Below are 22,618 nucleotides of genomic sequence, written 5' to 3'. Positions count from 1 at the left end.
TATAAAGTGCAGTGTAGAATGTTAAAAAAAAAACAGTTTCTTTTAAAAATTACTTAGTAAAAAATAGTCTACTGTCACTGTGTAAAGAATCTTACTGCAATATGAAGCTGGAGCTCACCGCTGCTTCTTCTGCCCAGAGCAGCAGGACCAGACCCTCAAGAACTACACAAGGCACAGGTGAGCGCTCTGCAGGGGCTTTAGAAATGGCTGAGCATCAGAATCCACAGGTTCTTCTTCCTTCTTTAGCCACCTGCCCACTGTCTGTCATGAAGGTCTTAAAACTCACCTTAAAAGCCTGTCTTTAAAAGGTTTTAAATGCGAACATGTATCTCATCAGATCATTCTGCTCTGTTCTACTCGGCTAAGAGATAAACGTGCAGGTGGATTAACAGCACTGAACTACAGCAGCAAAAATTGTTGAGGTGTTGTGCACAAACAGTATCAAGGAGGTAAAGTCTCCACATGGTGCGACTTGGTAAAAACAAATGATCTGATGTCAAGGCTGCACAGCTTTCTGCCACAGTACATGTCCACCCCACAGGAACATTCTGAATGTTCAAAATAAGAGTGCTCATCAATGACAGTCAGGCCAACTAAATCAAAGCAATTCAGTATTAACACTCTACTCTGACTTAATTCTCGGCAGTCACTTTGAACATTAGTGGTTAGCTGAGGAGGAAGAAAATGAACATGAGAATGTGTCTCACAAAATAAGAAGTGTGACACACAATGAAATACAAAGGTTAGACGTACATCACACAAAACCACATCGAAAGTTATAAAAGTTAAATTCTCAGGCACAGGTGCTGTAACTGGAGGACCGCATGAAAACTTGCAGCTGGAACACTCATCCGGAACGTGGCTGTCTTTTTACTCCAGAGTGTTTCCTCACACGTGGTACCCGAGGGCTGCGCTGTCGCCATCTCCGCCCTGCATCTGCATCTGCACCTGCATCCTCGCCATCATCTCCTGCATGCACCGGAGCTCAGCCTCCTTCTCCAGTAAGATCTGATCTTTATTCATGTCCTCATTCTCCACTTTCCTGCCGCCTCTCTTGAGCCTCTCAGAATGGAAGTTTTCATAGTGCAGGTCCTGGGTCACCTCCTGGAGATCCTGCATGTGGGTGATGAGCACTGTTCTCAGTTTCAAGAAATCATTGTGCTCTGGGTTCTCCACTTCCACAAAACCCCACGGGTAGAGGCGACCTCTGACCTTCTTGCCTTTGGCTTCTATCAGCTGGTTGGATCCAACCACAGAGAATGGGATACTGGCCTTGAGGAGTCTGGTCTGCTCTTTAAAATCTTCATCTGACTCTGCATCAGGTAAGTGATAGATTTTGATATTGTGTTCTTCAGTTTCATCCAGAATCCTCTTCTTCAGCCGCTCGCGCTCCTTCAGCGTGAGCGTGTCGGCTTTGGCGATGACGGGCACGATGTTCACCTTATTGTGTATCGCTTTCATAAACGCAACGTCCAAGGGCTTAAGCCCATGTCCAAAAGGCGAGGTGAAGTAGAAGCAGCAGTGCACTCTGTTGTCGCTGATGTGCCGCCGGTTCAGGCCGCTCTCGTCACGCAGGTAGCACTCGGACTGCTCATCAATGTAGGAGATGATTGTCCTCAAACAATCTATGCAGTTGATGGCGTCCCCATAGCCAGGGGTGTCCACCACGGTGAGGCGGATTCACCAACCACCATCAGTGTGAACTCAAAACCTTTTTTCACTGATTTTCGGTGAACTTGATTGGGAAGATTTGCAAGTCCAACATATCCAGGAGTTTCTGGATTTATTTTTTATTTATTTATTTTTTTGTGTGTGTGGTACTGGGGTTCCTGGAAGCCCTTCTACCTCCGGGCTCCACTCCCAGACCTATTTTATAATTTTTATTTGGAAACAGGGTCTCTTAAGCCAGCGCGGCTGGCTTCGAACCTTCGCGACCCTCCTGTCTCCGCCTCCCAAGTGCAGGGATTACAAGCGTGCGCCACCATGCCTGGCCAAGTTTCTGGATTTATAAACTGAGCTGGTTGTTGCTTAGACATCTTTCTTGGTGTTTCCTCTATCCACCGACCAGCCGGAGTACCAAGTAATATCATTCTTAATGATGAGAGAAGACTGAAAACTTCTCTCATCATTATGGATGCTGGATTTTGCCACTTTTATTCATAATACTGGGAGTTCTAGCCAGAGTAATTAGACAAGAAAAGAAATAAAAGGCATTCTGGGTGAAAAAAATAAGTCAAAGCTATCTCTATTTGTGCATAAAATTATCTTGCATGGAAAAGACCATAAGGAATCCACAAAAAAATCTATCTGGGATAATAAACAAATTAAGTAAGAGTTCAGGATACACATCAATATATAAAAGCCAATTACATTTCTACACACTTGCAATAAACAACCCAAAAATGAAACTAAAAAATCAATTTTACTAATAAGAGCATCAAAAAATAGAGATGTTTATCAAAACAAGGACAAAGTACACTGAAAACTAAAAAATATTATTGAAAGAGAGTAAATAAGATGTAAATAAATGGAAAGCCCTCTTGTATTCATGGATTGGAAAACTAAACATTGTTAAACGATAATAATCCCAAAATTAATCCACAATTTTTTATTTTTTTGGTACTAGGGATTGATCCCAGGGACATTTTACCTTTGAGTTACACCTCTATCTCTATTTTAATTTTTGTTTTAAAAAAGGGTCTTGGTAAGTTGCTCAGGGTTTCATTAAGTTGCTGAGGCTGGCCTCAAACCTATAGTCCTCCTATATCTGTATTCCATGTGCTAGGATTACAAGCATATGCCACCACACTCATATGCCACAAACTTAATGGAATTGTTATTGAAATCCAAGATGTCATTATTATAAAAATTAACAAGCTGATCCTAAAATGCATATGAAAACATAAGAGACCCAGAATAAGCAAAACAGTCCTAAAAATGAAAAATAACCATGGAGGTCTCATACTTTCCAATTTCAGAACTTACTGCAGGGAAACAGTAACCAAGACAGTGTGGTACTAACATAAGGACACACATATAGATCAATGAAATATAACTGAAAGTCCAGAAGTAGACACTTACATTTTTGGTCAATTGATTTTCACAAGTGTGCCAAGGCTCTTGAAAGAATCATCTTTTCAATAAATGGTGCTTGGACAACTGAGTCAAGTAGGAACCATATTTCACACAAAAATTAACTGAAAACAGATTGAAAACCTAAATGTAAGAGCTAAAACTATAAATCTCATAGAAGAAAGATAGGTGTAAGTCACTGAGTACTTGGAATGAGCAACTGGTTTCTTAGATGTGACATAAATCACAAGCAACAAAAAATAGATAAATTGGACTTAACAAAATGAAAATTTTTTTTTTTGTTGTTGTTGTTTCAAAAGACAACTTAGCTGGCACAGCAGCCCATGTCTGTGATCCCATCTACTCAGGAGGCTGAGGCAGTTTGAGGTGAGCTTGGGCAACTTAATGAAACTGTTTCAAAAAAAAAAAAAAAAAGCAGACGTGATAATCGCAATATTGGGAGGCCAAGACAGGAGGATCGCAGGTTTGTAGTCAGCCTCAGCTACTTGGGCCCTCCACACTTTAGTGAGACCCTGTTTCAAAATAAAGAATAAAAAATAGGGCTGGGGATGGATGTACTTTGGGAAGTTGAGACAGGAGGATCACAGGTTTGAAGCCAGCCTCAGCAACTTAATAAGTTCTCTACAACTTAGTGAGACCCTGTTTCCAAATAAGAAATAAAAGCAGCCTGGGGGTGTAGCTCAGAGATAAAATTCCTCTGAGTTCAATTCCTAGTGCCACAAAAAATTATATATATAAAACAAAGAATCTTATATATAACAAAGGATGGGAGAAACTACTTACAAATCATATATCTGATGAGGAACTAATATCCAGAACATGTGAAAAACTCTTGCAGTTCAACAACAAACAATTAAAATATGGATAAAAATCTTTGATAGACTTTTGTCCATATATGATATGCAAATGAGCACAAAGCACATGAAAAGATGTTCAATCTCATTAGTTATTAGATGAATGTAAAATCTAAGCCACAGTAAGATACTACTTTGCCATTCCTTAGAATGACATAATCAAATATACAATTACAGTATTAGCCAGGATTTGAAGAAAGTGGAGGGCTTTGAAGAAAGTGGGAATGTAAATGGTGCAGCTCCTCAAACTGTTAAGCACAGTTACCATATTACCAGAAATTTCACTGCTGGGCATATACTCAAGAGAATTAAAATATATGTTCATAAAAAACTTGAACAGGAATGTTCACAGCAACTTATTCATAATAACCCAAAAGCAGAAAGAACCCAAATGTCTATCACCTGCGAATGGGATAAACAAAAATGCAGTATATGCATGCACTAAAATATTATTCAGTCTTAAAAAAATTAGTCACTGATACATGCTACAACACGAACCAAACTTGACACTTGCCAAATGAAAGACGTCAAATACAAAAGGTCACATAATATGTTATTCCACTTATATGAAATGTCCATAATAAGCAACTCCATAGAGACCAATTAGATTAGCAGATCAGGACTGGGGGACAGGGGAAAAGTAACTGCCACTAGGCACAGAGTTTCTTTTTGAGGTGATGAAAATGTTCTGGAATTAGTGCTGGGGATGTACAACTTTGAGAGTACACAGAATTGAACACTTTAAAAGGATGGATTTTATGGTGTGTGAACTCCATGCCAATTTTTCCAAAAGTCTGTTTAACAAATCTGACATACAGTCAAGACCTGCAGAGGACCAGAGGCCTGGCCCATAGGAGCCCCGCCCCCTGCTCTCCCCACGTGGTCTAGTTCCACTATCTCTAAATCTACCTTTGCAGAGGCCTCCTCCTCCCTCACCCAAAACGTGCACGAGCCATGCCACCCACCTTTGGGGTTCTTCCATTGTCCACCTGCACTAAACATGCTTTCAGAGTTTTTGGTTTTCCTAATGTTTGACATCTGGGGCCTTACCTATCCTGGAAGGAATTGCCAGTTCCTAGAACTAATAAAAAAAATTCAGCTGCAACTGTGTCCTTCCTACACAAACCATCCAAACCCAAAGCCTGGCCCCCATGCACCTCTTTTAGCTCCGACACCTGGCCAGTATCTGTCTGCCCTGATCTCTAAAGGGTCAGGTACCGTACAACTAGAGACAGCCCTGTGGACAACTAGAGACAGCCCCTATGCCCCAGAGCCCGGCGGAATTAATTCAACCAGCCACTCCTAAGCCAGCTTTGTCCTGCCTTTTCTAGAAAACCATAACAAATGCTTTTGCCCGTGTCCTCTCCTCACTCCCTCTGCCTCCTGAGCGACCCCGGGCTTCTCCATGTGGCTCTGCGTAGCATGTCACGCCTCCTGCCTCTGTTAGTCTGTGAGTGGAAATGTCTTCCTTGTGGGCCTCTGTGTCTTATTCTGAATTAAAACAAACCCTTCACAGATACTACAATGCCACCCTCTCCAGGCACTGTGGCATGCGCCCGGTCCCAGCAACTGAGAAGGCTGAGGCAGGAAGATCACGAGTCGGAGGCCAGCTGGGGCAACATAGTGAGTTCCCATCTTAAAAACAAAAACAAAACAAAACAAAACAAAACCACCACCTTTCAAGCTTGGCTCCACCTTCTGTACCCCAGAGGACCTCTCCCCTCATGACATTCTCCAGGCTTAGTGACCTGTGGCATCCATTGGTTGCCATTTGACATGCCTTTGACATGGTGGGCCTCCATCTAGAGGCCTTCAGACTCCTCCCACAGGACAGCCACTGTGTTGCTCCAATGGTCAGTGGTCTGCGGCCCACCCTCCCCCAGGCCCTAGCCCCTGTCTCTCTTTGCTCTGACTGGTGAGTCCCTCCAAACTAAGAGCCATGGTTCCTCATCTTCAGATTCCCAGGCAACACCAAAGAGCCAGGAAATTACTGGCAAACTCAATAAGTGTAGCATTTCATTTTCTGAATGTAAAAAATCTCCAAAACATGCTCGTGAGCATGGCGCCCTGACCGGTCGCTGGCAGGCCCTACACCTGCTCAGACCCGGAAGCACTCATGGGGCGAATGGGTGCCCTGAAATGAAGGCTGAGAAACCAGCGGTGCCGGGCCTGGGAGGCAGGTCTGGTCTCCACCGCCCTCGCTACTCACGCTGCTCTTCCCACTCGCGCTCCTCCTTCTCACTGGCTTGGCAGTGCAGCTGGGCCTGCTTCAGGCTCCAGTAGAGCTCCTTGGCCCTCTGCTCCTCCTGGAGGCGAATCTGCTCTTCTCCTCGCTTCCTCTCCTCTTCCTCTTTCCTCTAAAGAACCGTGGAGACAACAACATTAGAGCCAGTGTCCTTGATGCTGCAGCAGATGGGGCCGAGCTGTGCGGGGAGGGGTGGGCTGGTGCACCCACCCCAATCTGGGTCCTTGCACAGTTAAAATGGACATACTTAACACTTGGTAAGAAGCCAATGGTTGAAATATGGGGAACAATTTGTAAACTCCAAAGCTTTCTGCAAAAATAAGAGGACTCTGGGCCATCCTTAGATATACTTCACTGGGGCAAAAGAGAGGAGTGGGTAAGAAAGGAGAGCTTGGTCTCCCTGCAGGCCAGCTAAGCAGGACACCAGCATGTCTTAACCTGGAGTCTGGGTATGGTATTTCCAAGAGCTTGTAGGCTTGGGGGGCCTAAATCTCCCAGCTCCATGCTCCACAAAGTTGTATGTATATGTGTGTTTTCCTACTTATGTTTACATGTAAGTAACATGTATATATTAAACATGTGTCATGAGCTTAGAATTATAATGAAAAAACAGCAGGCTGGGACCATAGCTCAGTGGTAGAACATTTTCCTGGCAAGTATAAGGCCCTAGGTTCATTCCCCCCCAAAAAAATCAATAATCAATATCAGGAGCCAGGTGTGTTGGCACACAACTATGATTATTGTCAGGAAGCTGACACAGCAGGATCCCAGGTTCAAGGGTTGCAGTGCACACTAACTTAGCAAGACCATGTTTCAAAATAAAAATAAAAATGGTTGAGTGTGCATCTCACAGGTAGAGGGCCCCTGGGTTCAACCCTGGTACCACAATCATCAGCATCATTATTGATATCAACATAGTCTACTACAAAGCCAAATACAGTGCTATTTTCACTAAATCTAAAAAGTACATTTTAGCTGGGTTCAGTGATACTTGCCTATAATCCCAGTACTTGGGACACTGAGATAGGAGATAGCACAGGTTCCAGGCCAGCCTCAGCAACTTAGCAAGACCCTCAACAATCTAGCAAGACCCTATTTAAAAAATTTAAAAAGACAGGGATGTAAAACTTTTAAAATGTACCCTTTTTTCTGATACTGGGGATTGAACCCAGCAGCAGTCTACCTCTGAGCAATACCCCTATCCCTCTATTTTATTTTTTATTTTGAAAGAAATCTCTCTAAATTGTGGAGGGCCTCACTAAATTACTGAGGCTGGCCATGAATCTGCGATCCTCCTGTCTCAGCCTCCCAAGTACTGGGATTACAAGTGTATGCTACCACACCCAGCCATTTTTAAATTTCTTAACATCTCTGAAATTTTCAGATGTCTTACAACTTATAACTTGCCTTTTTAAACAGGTAACCATTTTTCTTCTCAAAATAATATTTTTATAATTAATGTCATCTTGAATTCAGTTAATAATTGTTTTCTCTTGAATATTGAACTTGTATCCAATATAGTAAATCTTTCTCTGTGTTTAACCAAATGTTCTTTTTTGTACTGGGGATTGAACCCAGGGACATTCTATCTCCTAGCTATTCCCCTAACCCTATATTTTTATTTTTTTTTATTTGAAAACAGGGTCTTGCTAAGTTGCTGAGAGTCTAAGTTACTGAGGCTGACTTTGAACCTACAATCCTCCTGTCTCAGCCTCTCAAGTACTGGGATTACAAGTATGTGCCACCATGCCCAGCTACCAAGTGTCCTTTCTTATGAGAGATAATACAGCAGCTGCTTTTTCCCAAGGTGCACCACTGCCCCCAGGTGCCATTTTTCCTTCTGATCTGAACAAGTTGCTACATAGATTCCCCTCTGCCCATCCTCCCAGGACCTGCCTCTAGCATTCTCTGAGATAGAGCCCCGGTTTCTTTCTTGACCACACCCTCATTTCTCAGCAAACTGGCTCATAGTACTTCTCAGGTCAGGAGGCACAGAAATCCTTACTTGTCTGAAAATACAGATATGCCATTTTCACATGTAACTGCTAACTTAGCTGAGCATAGAATTAGATTAAAACTCCTTTTTCTGCAGAATTGTAAAGACTTTCTTTTCTCCTAGCATTCAGTACTGCTGCTTTGATTTTCATTTTTCCACACTGGACATTAATTTCTCTCTCTCTAGAAGCCTTTAGGGCCTCTTGATCACTGCTGCTCTGAACATCTTTAAATGATGAGCCTTGGAGAGGGTTTTCTTTCATTCATTGTGTTGGGTGTTTGGGGTGCTTTCGATCTGAAGTCTCATGTCTTGACCAATGTAATACATCTTTGCTTGGGATTTCTTTGATAATGTCTTTTCCCCTCATTTCTCTTTTTCTCTCTAGGACCTCTATTTGTCAAGTGTTGGTCCCCTTGAGTTAATCTTCTAAAAACTTTATCATAATTTATCTCTTATTTTCTTTTTTTTTTTTTTGTACTAAGGATTGAATCCAGGGACATTCTACTTCTTAGCAATACTTCCAGCTTTTCAAAAATTTTTTAATTTGAAATAAGACCTTACTAGGTTGTTGAGGATCTCACTAAGTTGCTGAGGATGGCCTCGAACCTGCAATCCTTCCACCTCAGCCTCCCATCTCTAAAACCCAAGAGATATTTTCTGTGAGATTATTGAGGGTCTACTCCATCTTTCCTGGGTAGCTTCTGCCTACAGCATTCCAGGAGATGGGGGATTAAGCAGTAGCCTTTCCCTTTGAGCCAGCAGAACCCCTGGCTTGGGCCCCATGCTTCATGGGAACCTATGCTCTGAAGTGCCTTCTTTGTAAATATCTTCCTCCAGCCCTCCCCACAAGGGCTATCCAGAAATAGTTCCCCAGGACTGAGAGGAGCAGCAATGCTGTGCATGTAAGTTGCCCCACACCGAGACCAGGTCCTATATGAGCCCTGGTCTCTGTTTCTTCCCTTTGAGTTTCTCTCTGACCCTCTCACCCATGTAAGAGGTTGACCAAATGACAAGACCTCCAGGATCCACATTTGTGGAGTTCACCTGGGCCCTGATGTAAGAGGGTGGCCTACGCCGCAGTTGCATTCTTCTGGCCAGCACAAGACTTTTATCACAAGGTTGCATGAGACTCAGTTGCCACAGAAAGGCTTCTTTTATGTGGCTCTCATTAACATAGATAATGAGCCTGCAAAGTCAGTATTTTCCAGCCTTGTATACCCTAGGGAAAGCCATGGGCATTGGTCCCACTGACCTTTACTAAATCTACCTCTTCTCTACCTTCTTCTGCTCTCTGCGCTGTGCCCCAAGCCCTGAACCTATCTCCTTCAACTTCTCATCTCTTTCTACTTTGAGGGAGGAATGCGGTATCCTAGAAGAAACAGGTGAAAATAGGACCTGCGAGTCCGCTCACTCCACATGGAAACTCATGTCCATGTTCCATGTTCTCAGTGCTGCCCTCTGAAGCATCTGCTGCCTCCAAGTCCTGGGTGTTGTGAGAGCTACAGACTGAGCCAGCTCCCTGCCCTCACCCTCTTCCTGCAGCCACCGAATCCCTTACCACCCTTTCTTTCACTCTATCTTTCTGAATGTTTACAGAATTTTCTCACAACACTCTCTCTATCTCTCTCTCTCTCTCTCTCTCTCTCTCTCTCTCTCTCTCTCTCTCTCTCTCTCTCCCTCCCTCTCTCTCTCTCTCTCTCGTACTTGGGATTGAACCAACCTAGGGGCATTCTACCTCTGAGCTACTTGCCCAGCCCTTTTAATCTTTTTATTTTGAAACAAGATCTTCCTATGTTACTAAGGGTCTCTCTAAATTTCTGAGGCTAGCTTTGGACCTGTGATCCTCCTGTCTTAGCCTCCAAACTACTGAGATTACAGGTACACACCTTTACACCCAGCTTCCTCTCTAATTTCTCTATCCTTATGATTTATAACTTTCTGAGGCCTTTGCTAGTATTTTTATGGAAAATTTTTTTATTCTATGGGAGATAATTGTGTTTTTTAATTCCTCCTTTAAAAAACAAAATTTTTGTTGTTTCTTTTTTTCTTTTTGGTGCATTTTAATCAAACATCTTGATGCAGTTCTGGGTGATAGAGGCATACATGTACACTGCACTCATTGAGTCCTCTCCCAGTTTCCACCCCGCTCCCACTCCCTCCTCACCTTCCTGTGCTCAGCACGGTGATTGGCTTGTATACGTTTGTGTATGTACATCATGTCCATTGAGATGTCTCCCCCTTCAAGTCCCCTAGCCCCCGTCTCCCTCAGTTAGGTCCCCCTCCTTTTTTTTTTTTTTTTTTTTTTTTGGTGGTACTGGGGTTCCTGGAAGCCCTTCTACCTCCGAGCTACACTCCCAGACCTATTTTTACATTTTTATTTGGAAACAGGGTCTCCTAAGCCAGCGCGCACGGCTGGCTTCGAACCTGCGTGATCCTCCTGTCTCTGCCTCCCAAGAGTGGGGATTACAAGAGTGTGCCACCACGCCCGGCTCAGTCCCCTCCTTCTCTCACTAAGGTTTCTCTTCCTTTGTCTGGAGTCCCTCTTGTGTCCCGATTTCTCCCTAGTTCCTGCATATGAGGAATATCCAACTTTTCACTTTTTGTGACTGACCAATCTCACTTAGCATAATGTTCTCCAGTTCCATCCATTTCCCTGCAATTGACATAATTTTGTTCTTCTTTATGGCTGAGTAGAATTCCCTTGTATATGTGTAATCCGTTCTTCTGTTGATAGATATTTCAGCCAGTTCCATAGTTTGGCAATGATGAATTGGGCAGCTAAAAACATAGATATGGATGCCTTTGTTGTTTCTGAAATGGTTTAGATTGAGGACTTTCCTCCAATTCAATGATCATTTTTTATTTCTAGAAAATAGACAAAATTCCAACTTACTAACTACCCACTGTCTAAAAGTTGAATATTAAGGACTAAAGAAACTAAGTAGCTTCATTTAACCATTCATCAAATACTCATCAAGCACCTGTGAGACTCAAAAACCTACTCCAGGCACCGAAGCCATCGCAGTGCACAAGACAGACAGGGTGTCCATTTGCTGAGAAAAGCACAAAACCAATAAATCAACTTAAGACATTTTGCAGAAGTGTACTGTATGGGGGATCAAAACAGTGTAAAGAACTGAAAAAGGCTAGAAGGTTACTTTCAACTGTGTGACCTGGGACTTCTCAGAAAGCGTGACACGTGGTATGAGAGCTGACTAGGAAGCAGAAAATAACCGAGCAATTATCAGGGAGAAGAAATTTCCAGGAAGAGAGAAGCACAGGCGCAGAGGCCTGGGTGTTGCAAAACATGTGGCCTGAGTCCAGGGTTACCCCACTGGCTAAAGTAAGACATGTCAGAATTCTAGGGCAGATGTGTGTGGGCTGCCCCCCGATACCCAGGAGGCCTGCTGTGAGCAGCAGGATAAGGCTGAAGGTAGTGATGGAGAAGCCATCTGCGAATGGACGATCTTTCTCAGCTGTGGAACCCAGTGATATCACAGAGAGAGCAAATTAAGAGAAGACAATCCAAGTGTCATGGGGCACCCCATCAAGAGTCAGAATTAGAAAATGAGACTGAGAAGGAAGGCCAAGGGTACGATGAGATCTACAAGGGGCAACGCCCAGGAAAAGAGGAAGGGGAAGGGATGATGAACCCAGCTGAGAACTTGGCTTTGCCAAGGTCAGGACACAGAAGCCACAAGAGACTGGTGGGCATGGCCAGCAGAAGTGATAGAGATGTCAACAAAAGCAGCCCTAGTGGATCTGAAAGGCAGCCATCAGGGGAGGCAGTGGAGATGGCCACACACAATCCACTCAGGACATTCATTGCCTGAGAAAAGGATTCCAGGTGGGGAGCGATGGCTGGAAGGGAATGCGGGGTTAAGACAGACATGGGTGCCGGGCGTGGTGGCACACATTTGTAATCCCAGTGCTTGGGAGGCTGAGACAGGAGAATCCCACAGGTTCAAAGCCAGCCTCAGCAACTGAGTGAAGCTCTCAGCAACTTAGTGAGACCCTGTACAAATAAAGTATAAAATAGATCTGGGAGTATAGCCTGGAGGTAGAGAAGCCCCTGGGTTCCACCCCCAGTACCACACACACACACATAAAAAAAAAGACAGACATGAGTGCAATGGGGCAGATGAGAAATATGAGAGCAGAGAGTTATTGACTGATGCAAAACTGGAACCCAAGTCTAAAACTCCAGAGTGAATCAGCTGAGTGTAACCTCAGTGCCCTATTTCATCTTTATTTCACCCCACCCTTCACAGTTTACACAGTAGGTTTCCCCTTCCTCCCCAGGGCTCCCTAACCTCTGAGGGCACTTTACATCTATCACCGGCCCTCTCGGGTCCTCCAGACAGGTGCGGGTCTTCACCTCTGTTCCTGCACCCTGGAATGGGTAAGGAATGTATTGATTGGCCAGGGGTGCTGTAAATAAGCATCACAGGCTGTGTGGCTTAAACAACAGAAATGTGTTTCCTCACATCTCACAAGGCTGCAGGTCCAAAATCAGTGTCAGCAGGCAGGGATGATTTCATCCTGAGGCCTTTCTCTTTTAGCCTAAAATGGTCAATTCTCACCATATTCACACACAGCCTTTCCTCTGGGTTCCTGCCTGTCTAGGTCCAAATTTCCTCTCCATATAAAGACTTCAGTCATACTGAACCTACACCTCTCACTTTAGCTTAATTACCTCCATTTGTCTGTAGTACTGAGGATTTGAACCCAAGGGCCTGGTGCACGCTAGGCATACACTCTAGCACTGAGCCACATCCCCAGCCCAGCTTAATTAGCCTTAAAGATGCTCTGTTCAAATAGGGCTACATTCTGAGGTATTAGGAGATAGGAATTCAATATATGGATTTAAAGAGACACAATTGTTGAGCCCTGTTATGGTTTAGATAGAGAATGTCCCCTGAAGTGCTCGTGTAATGATGTTCAGGGGTGATATAGCTAAATCAGGAGAGTTCTAATCTCATCAGTGGATAGTGGATGAATCCACTATAATAAACTCTTTGGGTGGTAATCTAGGCAGATAGAGTGTGACTAGAAGGAGCTGGTCACGAGGAGTTGGGGTAGCCTTGGGTACTACACATATGTCCATGGGTCCCCTTTTCTTGAGTTTTATCTGCTTCTGGCCTTTAAGAGAGCATCCATATCTCCTCTCCTCTCCTCTCCCCTCCTCTCCTCTCCTCTCCTCTCCTCTCCTCTCCTCTCCTTTCTTCTTCTTCTTCTTCTTCTTCTTCTTCTTCTTCTTCTTCTTCTTCTTCCTCCTCCTCCTCCTCCTCCTCCTCCTTCTTCTTCTTCTGCTCTCTCTTCTCTTCTCTTCTCTTCTCTTCTCTTCTCTTCTCTTCTCTCTCTCTCTCTCTCTCTCTCTCTCTCTCTCTCTCTCTCTCTCTCTCTCTCGCCTCCCACCACCGTGCTCTGACATCCATAGATATAACCTGACTTGACATAGACTAAAACCTCTGAGATCTCCAGAACTGAGAGCAAATGAACCTTCCTTCCCGTAAGTTATATCAACAGGTGTTTGGGGTCACAGCAGTGAGAATGTTGACTGGAAGAAACTCAAAGCAAGGAGCCCAGGCGCAGGGAAGGGCCGCGGCTGGCGCGCTGTGTGTAAGTGGCACTTCACCTCCAACGGAAGCTCCTGCCCCGCACCACTGTGACTAACGCGAGCAGAGCGTTCAGTGGCCGTCTCACACGGTGCTCTCCTCCTCGAAAGTGGGACACCACCCAGGGAGCCAGAGGGCTACAGCAACCTTCTCTCAAAGGAAAATGACTGGCCATTTACTGTGACAAAGGCGAGCTCTTCACAAGAATAGCTACAATAGAAGAAAACACTTCATAACCACAAATAAACAGAATTGCATCTTTCTCTCCAAGGCCTTGCTAAAATCATTCAACTTTCAAGACTGAAATTGCCTAAAAATTCTTACTGTTGTTGTAACTATCAGAGAGTCCCTTGACCAAATTGAGATCACTATGGAAAAGTCCATCTTATTATTAGGTTTAGCAGGCAAAGATCAACATAGCCAGGAGGCCAACGTGCAAACACTCCCACTCTACCCAGGAAGGAATCAGCCTCGTTCTGGCTGACCAACTCCCCCTCTCCTGATAACCCATTACCAACAGCACACAGACCCTCAGAGGCCCTGGGGTGGTCCCACCCCAGTGAAAAATGTCATCAAGACATGCTTTCTCTGGAAAGCATCAGCTTTTTCTGCTATTAGTCTGACTTGAATAATCCTGTGGGTTTTTAAAACGGTTTTATGGCCGGGCGTGGTGGCGCACTCTTGTAATCCCTGTGCTTGGGAGGCTGAGACAGGAGGATCGCACAGGTTCGAAGCCAGCCTCAGCTACTTAGTGAGGCTCTCAGCAACTTAATGAGACCCTGTTTCCAAATAAAGTATAAAATAGGTCTGGGAGTATAGCCCAGAGGTAGAAAGCCTCTGGGTTCCACCCCCAGTACCACAAAAATAAATAAATAAATAAATAAATAAATAAATAGGTTTTATGTGGGTTATACTGAAATGGCATACATTCAGACTATGGTTGGTGCCCTCTCCCACCCCCCTTCCCCTTCCTCCCCTCCAACAATGAGTGTCCAGGTTGACCATGCTACATTCATACTTGTACACAAATTTGAATGTAGCTCCTCCATTAATCAACCTCAGCCTTCGTTGTCTCCTACCCTTCCATTTCAGCTTTGCTGAGGTTTCCTCTCCATTATCTGGAGTCTGTCTGGTATTCCTAATAGTCCAGGGGTTGAAATCAGAGAACTACAGTAACATATGCATACCCATGTTCATAGCAGCACAATTCGCAATAGCCAAAATATGGAACCAACCCAGGTCTCCATCAACAGATGAATGGATTGCAAAATTTTGGGAAATACACACAATGGAATTTTACTCAGCAATAAAGAAGAACAAACTCATGCCATTCGCAAGAGGATAGAAAGACCTGGAGAACATTATGAGGTTTTTTATTTGGTAGGTTTTGTTTGTTTGTTTGTTTGTTTGTTTGTTTGTTTGTTTTGTGGGTCTGGGGATGGAACCCAGAGGCATTTGACCTCTGAGTTACACCCCCTGCCCAATTTTTTATTCTTTATTTTGAAACAAGGTCTCAGTGAATTGCAGACGGCCTCACTAAGTAGCTGGGTTGTCCGTGAACTGTGATCCTCTGGTCTCAGCCTCCCGAATGCTGGGATTACAAAACTGCGCCACCACGCCTGGCTGAGAACATTATGTTAACTGGGATCAGCCAAGCACAGAAACAGATGGGACATATGTTTTCTCTAATCCTGTGTTTGAGATGATACACTCTGAAAGGGCAGGGTTGGATCTGTGTCATTCCTTCTACCATCACCAGTTCACAGTGCAGGGTTGGCTGATAGTAGGTGCTCTATTAATGCTAAGCACAGGAGTGAGGGAATCAACAACAGTGAAGAGGAGACAGGGCTTGTGATGATCTGTGAGAGGGAAAGGGTACACCAGGTCACATGGTTTGTGTCATACCAGCCTGGTCAAGGGAGATTCAGGTGGAACCTAAGATGTTCAAAAGAAGAAGCCAGCGTGGTGGCTCACACTTGTAATCTCAGCATTTGGGTGGTTGAGACCAGAGGATTGCTGTTCACCGACAGCCTCAGCTACTTAGTGAGGCCCTTCACAACTCAGTGAGACCCTGTTTCAAAAAAATAAAAAGACTAAAAAATATGGCTAAGGGTGTAGCTCTGGGGTAGAATGCCCCTGGATTCCATTCCCAGTACTTCAAAAAAAGAAGGAGGAGGAGGAGGAGGAGGAGGAGGAGGAGGAGGAGGAGGAGAAGGAGAAGGAGGAGAAGGAGAAGGAGAAGGAGAAGGAGAAGGAGAAGGAGAAGGAGAAGGAGAAGGAGAAGGAGAAGGAGAAGGAGAAGGAGAAGGAGGAGGAGAAAGTTTTCCCACCACTTATAATCTTATTGGGATAGGGTGGCAATGATTTCTGCAGTTTGAAAGTTTGAAGGAAGTCATTCAGTGACCAAAATAAACTCTAAGCTTAAAGAAAAGAACAGAGAGTAGCCTCAAGTAGGAAATAGAGAAAAGCTAAAGAATACCTCAGTTGTCTGTTTCTTTCCAGGAGAACTGGGAAGAGGGAGGCAGGAGACTTGAACATGGGGAAGGAAAGTCGCAGGACCAGAGGGGGAGAGTGAAAGCAGGATCATCACCCAGCAGTGTCTCCAGCAGCAGAAGCAGCATCCAGAAAGCAGGGGCAGAAATGCACATTGCATCTGGCCTCAGGATCTCCTTCGTGCTAAAGGAGTCTTTTTATATGCACGTAAATTGCTCTTAAATGGCACCAGCCACAACAGAATGGTTCTTAAAAACAGATTTCCAGCTGTCTCTATCTTCTATTCTGAACTTTCCTCTTTAACAGCCTCTTTTTCTGGGGTGTTTTTTTTTTTCTATTTTCTAAAAGGAATTTTTAACATTTCTACAACCTGGAGAATTAGGAGAGCCTGCCTACATCCCCAAAGCAAGCTGTTCAGAATGAGCCCAGCCAATCTCTCTCCCCCACCAAGCTACCTAGTCAGATCCGATCCTCTCCTCTAGCCTCCGGATGACTTCCTGCTCTGTGTGGAAGAAACTTCAGCACCGCCAGTCCTCTTGATTCCAAGCCTGTGCCTCCTGCCCAGTTCTGCATGGCAAAAAGATGCTACTCTCTACCCACCCTCCGCAGGGGGGGGATGCCTTTGCTGTTTGTTTTCCCTCATCCTGAGGGCTAATTGATGCACAGCCCTGTTGATCTCACCACCACTCTTTCTCCACATCATCCTCATGGTCACAAACTCTGTCCAGACCCACTTCAATTCATACCTTGACCACTGTGAAATCTCCTGAGTTCTTAGGCCTCCCTCCCTAAGAACTTAGACCTTGACGCACATCATTGCTACCAGTTGTGCTCTTGAAACTTGATCCAACCATGCCTCTCTGTGTCAAAACCTTGCACCGCCTGCCTGCAAGGACAGTCTGCCCCCTTGGTTTAACATTGGAGGACTCCACTACCCTACTCTTCTCTTCTCTACTCTTCTCTTCTTCTTCTTCTTCTTCTTCTTCTTCTTCTTCTTCTTCTTCTTCTTCTTCTTCTTCTTCTCTCTCTCTCTCTCTCTCTCTCTCTCTCTCTCTCTCTCTCTCTCTCTCCTCTCTCCCTCCCTCCCTCCCTCTCTTTTTCTCTCTCTCTCCATGGCTAGCTTGGGTTCCCTTGCAGCATGGTAGTCTGGGATATAGGGCTTCTTATGGGATAGCTTACAAAAGCAAGCATTGCTAAAGAGGTGAACGAGGAAGCTTCAGGTCTTGCAGACTGTCCCCAAAAGCTGCACTGACAGGTGCTTGGGTGTGGCTCAGTAGGGACATTTGCCCACTCGACACCCTAGGTTTGATCCCCAGCACTGCCAAAGCAAGATAGGCTACACAGATAGGACCAAACACCAGGGATGTACAGAAGTTTATCCAGGGATGTTTGTTCACTGTTTTATTTTATTTTATTTTATTTTATTTATTTTATTTTGTTTACGTTTTATTTTATACTAACTCAAATTTTAAAAAAACTAAATTCATTAGAAAAGAATTGGAAAAAATAAAATATCATAATGTCATGCAAACTTATAGCTCTGAATATACTAATAAATATATGAATATAAAAATTTCTTAAAAATAATTGAGAATTAGGTTATATAACTTATATAGATGATTAAATAACTTATAAAAATGGATCTGCCAGAAATTTTTACTATGTTCTTCTATAGCTTCATATATGTTATAAAGTACAAATAGGAAGAAAATACAACTTTAGAAGAGTTAAAAAGACAGCAGGGAAAAAAGGTAATTACGTGGGATTTTATAGTAGTTTTAGCAATATTGTGCTAATTACTAATTAATAATCAATATTAAATATATTAATATTAGATTAATATATTTATATCTTTAATGTAAAGATAATGATTTAATATTAATGTAAAATATTAATGCTTGTTGAATTTGTGAATTAGATATCTAAATATTTTGTGTTATTTTCCATACCTCTTTATATACTAATTTTTTTTTTTTTTTGCAGTACTGGAAATTGAACCCAGGGGCATTGTACTTTCGAGCTATACCCCCAGCCCTATTTTTTATTCTTTATTTTGAAACATGGTCTCACTAAGTTGCAAAGGGCCTCACTAAGTAGCTGAGGCTGGCGGCAAACCTGCAATCCTCCTGTCTCAGCCTCCCAAGTACTGGGATTGCAAGCAGGTGACACCACACCCAGCCAAATTGTTTTGTTTTTTAATTTATAAAAACATTTTGAAGCTGGGCATGGTGGCACACACTTGTAATCCCAGCATTCGGGAGGCTGAGACAGGAAGATCGCAGTTCACAAACAGCCTCAGCTACTTAGTGAGGCCCTTTGCCACTCAGTGAGACCCTGTTTCAAAATAAAGAGTTAAAAATAGGACTGGGGGTGTAGCTTAGAGGTAGAATGCCGCTGGGTTCTATTCCCATTTCAAAAAACAAAAAACAAAAAAAAAATTTCAGAGCCAGATGTGGTGGTACGCACTTGTAATCCCAATACTTGGGAGGCTGAGACAGGATAGCAGGTTTGCAGCCAGGCTCAGCTACTTAGTGAGGCCCTTCAGAACTTAGTGAGGCCTTGTTTCAAAATAAAGGATAAAAAATAACTCCAAAAAAGAATGCCCCTGGGTTCCATCCCCGGTAGCAAAAAAAAAAAAAAAAAAAAAAAGACATGCCAAGTCAGGATGGCTATGGCTATGGCTATTAAAATTGAAATGTTCATGTTAAGCAAATTAAATTTGAAAATAAAACCAAATGTAGCCGGGCGTGGTGGTGCAGGCTTATAATCCCAGTACATACTTGGGAGGCTAAGACAGGAGGAACTCAGGTTCAAAGACAGCCTCAGTGAGTAGTGAGACTCTCATCAACCTATTAAGACCCTGTTTCAAAATAAAAACAATTAAATAGGGCTGGAGATAGAATGCCCCTGGTCTCAATTCCCAGTACCACAATATAAAATAAAATAAAATAAAACAACCAAATGCACCATAATCATTACTTGCTTTGCAAACAATATTGGAAGCCTCTATTTAAGTCCCTCTGTGACTGGAAGGCCTAGCCAGGTAGCCTTATTGACCCCTTCTGAGCCCTGGCACAGGGCAACCCACAATTTATCATTCCTTCTATCACTAAGGTGCTCATGGAGACCATCAACCAGAAAATCTCCATGAGTAAACCGAGCCCACTGTGTTTCTGGGAGCTGAGCCCAGGACCTAGCTCTACTGAACCCCCCTCCCAGCATCTGGTGCTGCGCACCAGCCAGGTAGAGGGAGGCCAATGTGGAGCAGGTAACTGTCAACGCTAGAGAGATACAAACATAATCGGTGTTCTTCCCCAGCAGACATAATAACCATATGTAAAATCTAACAATATACATTTCTGCCCACTGTGGATTGGACTGGACATAATATTATGCCATTATTGTTCATTTCAATAGACATTATAATGATTATTTCAGCTTTGCAGGATAATGTCCTTATTCATATAGGAAACGCAGGAAGTTCTTGGGGTTTCGTCAAGAGTCTGAAAACTAAAGCTCCTTCCCCAAATCTGATTCCCATGTACTATTTTTTTATGTCACATGCATTTTTTTTTACCTGTTATCTCTAGCTGCTATTGTGCTAAGGTGGCAATATTGCCAAACAGGACGCAGCCTAAAATATTAATGACCCGGCCCTTTACAGAAATGAGTTTGCTAGCAACTGGGTTACAGTGTCATGATCTTTGCAACTATCTTTCAAATAGTGTGTGTGTGTGTGTGTGTGTGTGTGTGTGTGTGTGTGTGTGTGTGTGGTGTGTTGAGAGAGAGATTGGCAAAATATTAACAATTATAAATTTAAGTGGAAAAGTTATGAATACTCATTCTATTTTCCAACTCTTTTACATGTTGGAAATTTTTTAAATAAAATGTTGGGGGTTCTTGTGGGTCTAAGGATAGAACCCAGGGGCATTCAACAGGGTCTCACTAAGTTACGGAGTGTCTCACTAAGTAGCTGAGGCTATCCATGAACCACGATCCTCCAGTCTCAGCCTCCGGAATGCTGGGATTACAAATGTGCGCCACCACGCTGGCTTTTTAATAAAATGTTTTGGAAATAAGTATTGCTTCATTTGAGAACTCAGGAGACTCTCCCTTCAAAATTATAAGTCAGTGGAAAGTTAAATAAGGAGATCAGTCACAAGATGTCACTAGCAACTGCTACAGGTTTGAAAATAATGGAGCCAATCTCATTTACAACAGCAACAGGAATAGTAAGCCTAAGGGCTAACTGAAAAGAGTTGTGGAACACTCAAAGAAAAAGAATACATTTTACGAAGCTCCAAAAAAATAGAATCTTGTAGGTATAAATAAATTATTAAGTATAATAAACAATTGGAATTAGGTGGTTAGTGCACTTATAGGTACTTTTTAAAATTTTAACATCAAAAGGAAGCTTTGAATAACAGAAGAAACATACCACATTCCTGAAGAAGAAAATTCAGTGATTCAGTACTGTAAAAATGAGCCAGGCATGGTGGTGCATGCTTGTAATCCCAGTATTTGGGAGGCTGACACAGAATTGAGATTCATGGACAGCCTCAGCTACTTAATCAGGCCATTTGCAACTCAGTGAGACCCTGTTTCAAAATAAAGAATAAAAAATAGGACTGGGAGTGTCGCTTGGAGGTCGAATGCCCCCTAGATTCCATCCCCAGTACCACAAAAACAAAAATACTGTAAAAATGTTCATTTTTCCACAAACATGGCTATCACAGTTACAACCCCAATGAAAATCACTGTGGCTTCTATAAGAGGGTGGAGTGGATAGTGATAAAGTAATTCAGAAGTGCCCCTGGCAGAAAACACCGGGTGAGATTAGCCAAGAACATTTTGAAAATGAAGAGTAATGATAGTGTTCTTACCTTAATAGATGTTAAAATTTACTTTAAAGCTACAATAATTAAGCCATTAAGTCTGGCTCAGGAATAATAAGTCATAGAAAAAATGAAGAGATCAAGAAGTAAAATCTAATCAAGGCAGCAAGTCCCAAGGAAAGGAAAGGATAGAATATATAATAAATGATATTAGAATAAATAGCTAACCATTTTGAAAAAAATTAAGTTAAAGCCCTATGCCAAAGCACTCTCCAAGGTGAAATAAAATTAAATGCAGAGAAATAAAACCATGAAAGATATATGAAACAATGTAGATTTGTATTGTTAGAGGCTTATGGTGATGTAGACCTTTCTGAAAATGAAATAAATGATAAAGGAGAAGATTGGTAGACTTGGATAATAAAAATTTTGAGCTTCTGTACCTCTGAAAATAACTATAACCCAAACAAAAAAGAAACAATAACACTGAGAAAAATATTGGCAACATAAATGATTTTTTAAAGCTGATGCCCTCACTGGCTAATCGTTATGAGGAAGGAAAGGAAAAGATTTTAAAATGGAAAAATGCCACGGGTATACTGTCACCTTCTGAGCTCACAGGACATAGATAACAACTCCTTCCACACCCTGCTGGACCAACCTCGTCTGGCTTCTAGCAGTAAGACCCTGTGCCTAGGATGACTTTAGACCCCACTAAAGTGACACTGAGAAAGCACAACACTGACCTAGACAGCACCTAGCCATGGGCCCCTGACTGACCTTTCTTAATGATTTTTATTGTTTGTGTGTGTATACAATATGTCTATGTTGAATATATACACAATGTATATATGCTGTATATATTTTACAATTTATATATTGGTGTTTTATGATTTATACAACACATATAAATATATGATTTATACAATTATATACATATAATTTTATATGTACAATTTTATATGTTGTATATTATGCATATATGCTTGTATTATATATAGACTTTCACTGGTACATTGTAATCACACATCATGGTGAGGTTCAAAGTTTCCCTCCACACCCACCCAGCCTGCTCCCCACCCTATATGTTAGTGATATTGACAGTGACATCTGTGCTGGTATTGGAAAAGGACTTCAAAATGTATTTGAAAATAGCTTTGGGATTAGAAAGCCAGAGCTTGGGTGCATACAGACAGGGAAAGGACCCTGCAGAATTCCAGGCACCAAGGGTGATTAGCAAGAAAATAGAGGAAGCCCAGGGTCTTTCACATTTTAAAGATAAACAAAATTCCCCAAGAATGTGGGGGGATGCCATAAGCCTTCAATAGATCCCAGACTCCTATAATCAATTAACACATTTTGGGGTGTAACAAAAGACTTGGTGTCTGTACTGGAGACAGGGCAGGCCTACAGGAAGGATCACCATATCAAAAGACCTGCCCTGGAGAAGGGGCGGATCTAGTTGGGTCAGAAGACTTGGTATA

At 42.8% G+C, this 22,618-nt stretch overlaps 2 protein-coding genes across 4 annotated transcripts in view; both read right to left on the bottom strand.

Moving 5' to 3' along the window:
- The window catches only part of SH2D4B (SH2 domain containing 4B), a gene marked incomplete at both ends in the record, with an annotated part of 89,827 nt that overhangs the window by 41,613 nt on the left and 25,596 nt on the right, over positions 1–22,618 (bottom strand). For all 3 annotated transcript variants that reach the window (XM_080693880.1, XM_080693881.1, XM_080693882.1), the window contains one exon: positions 6,157–6,304. In XM_080693880.1, the coding sequence (XP_080550006.1) occupies positions 6,157–6,304 (148 nt within the window). The remainder of the gene's footprint in view (positions 1–6,156; positions 6,305–22,618) is intronic.
- LOC308262164 (septin-2-like) lies at positions 889–1,461 on the bottom strand (the record flags this gene model as incomplete). Its single annotated transcript, XM_080694581.1, has 1 exon — positions 889–1,461. The coding sequence occupies one exon, from the start codon at positions 1,459–1,461 to the stop codon at positions 889–891; it is 573 nt and encodes a 190-aa protein (XP_080550707.1).

The sequence above is a fragment of the Muscardinus avellanarius genome, assembly GCF_963383645.1.
Source record: "Muscardinus avellanarius genome assembly, chromosome: 4".
Taxonomy (NCBI): domain Eukaryota; kingdom Metazoa; phylum Chordata; class Mammalia; order Rodentia; family Gliridae; genus Muscardinus; species Muscardinus avellanarius.
Note: the sequence above shows the minus strand (reverse complement) of the source record. Positions and strands in the feature narration are given on the sequence as shown.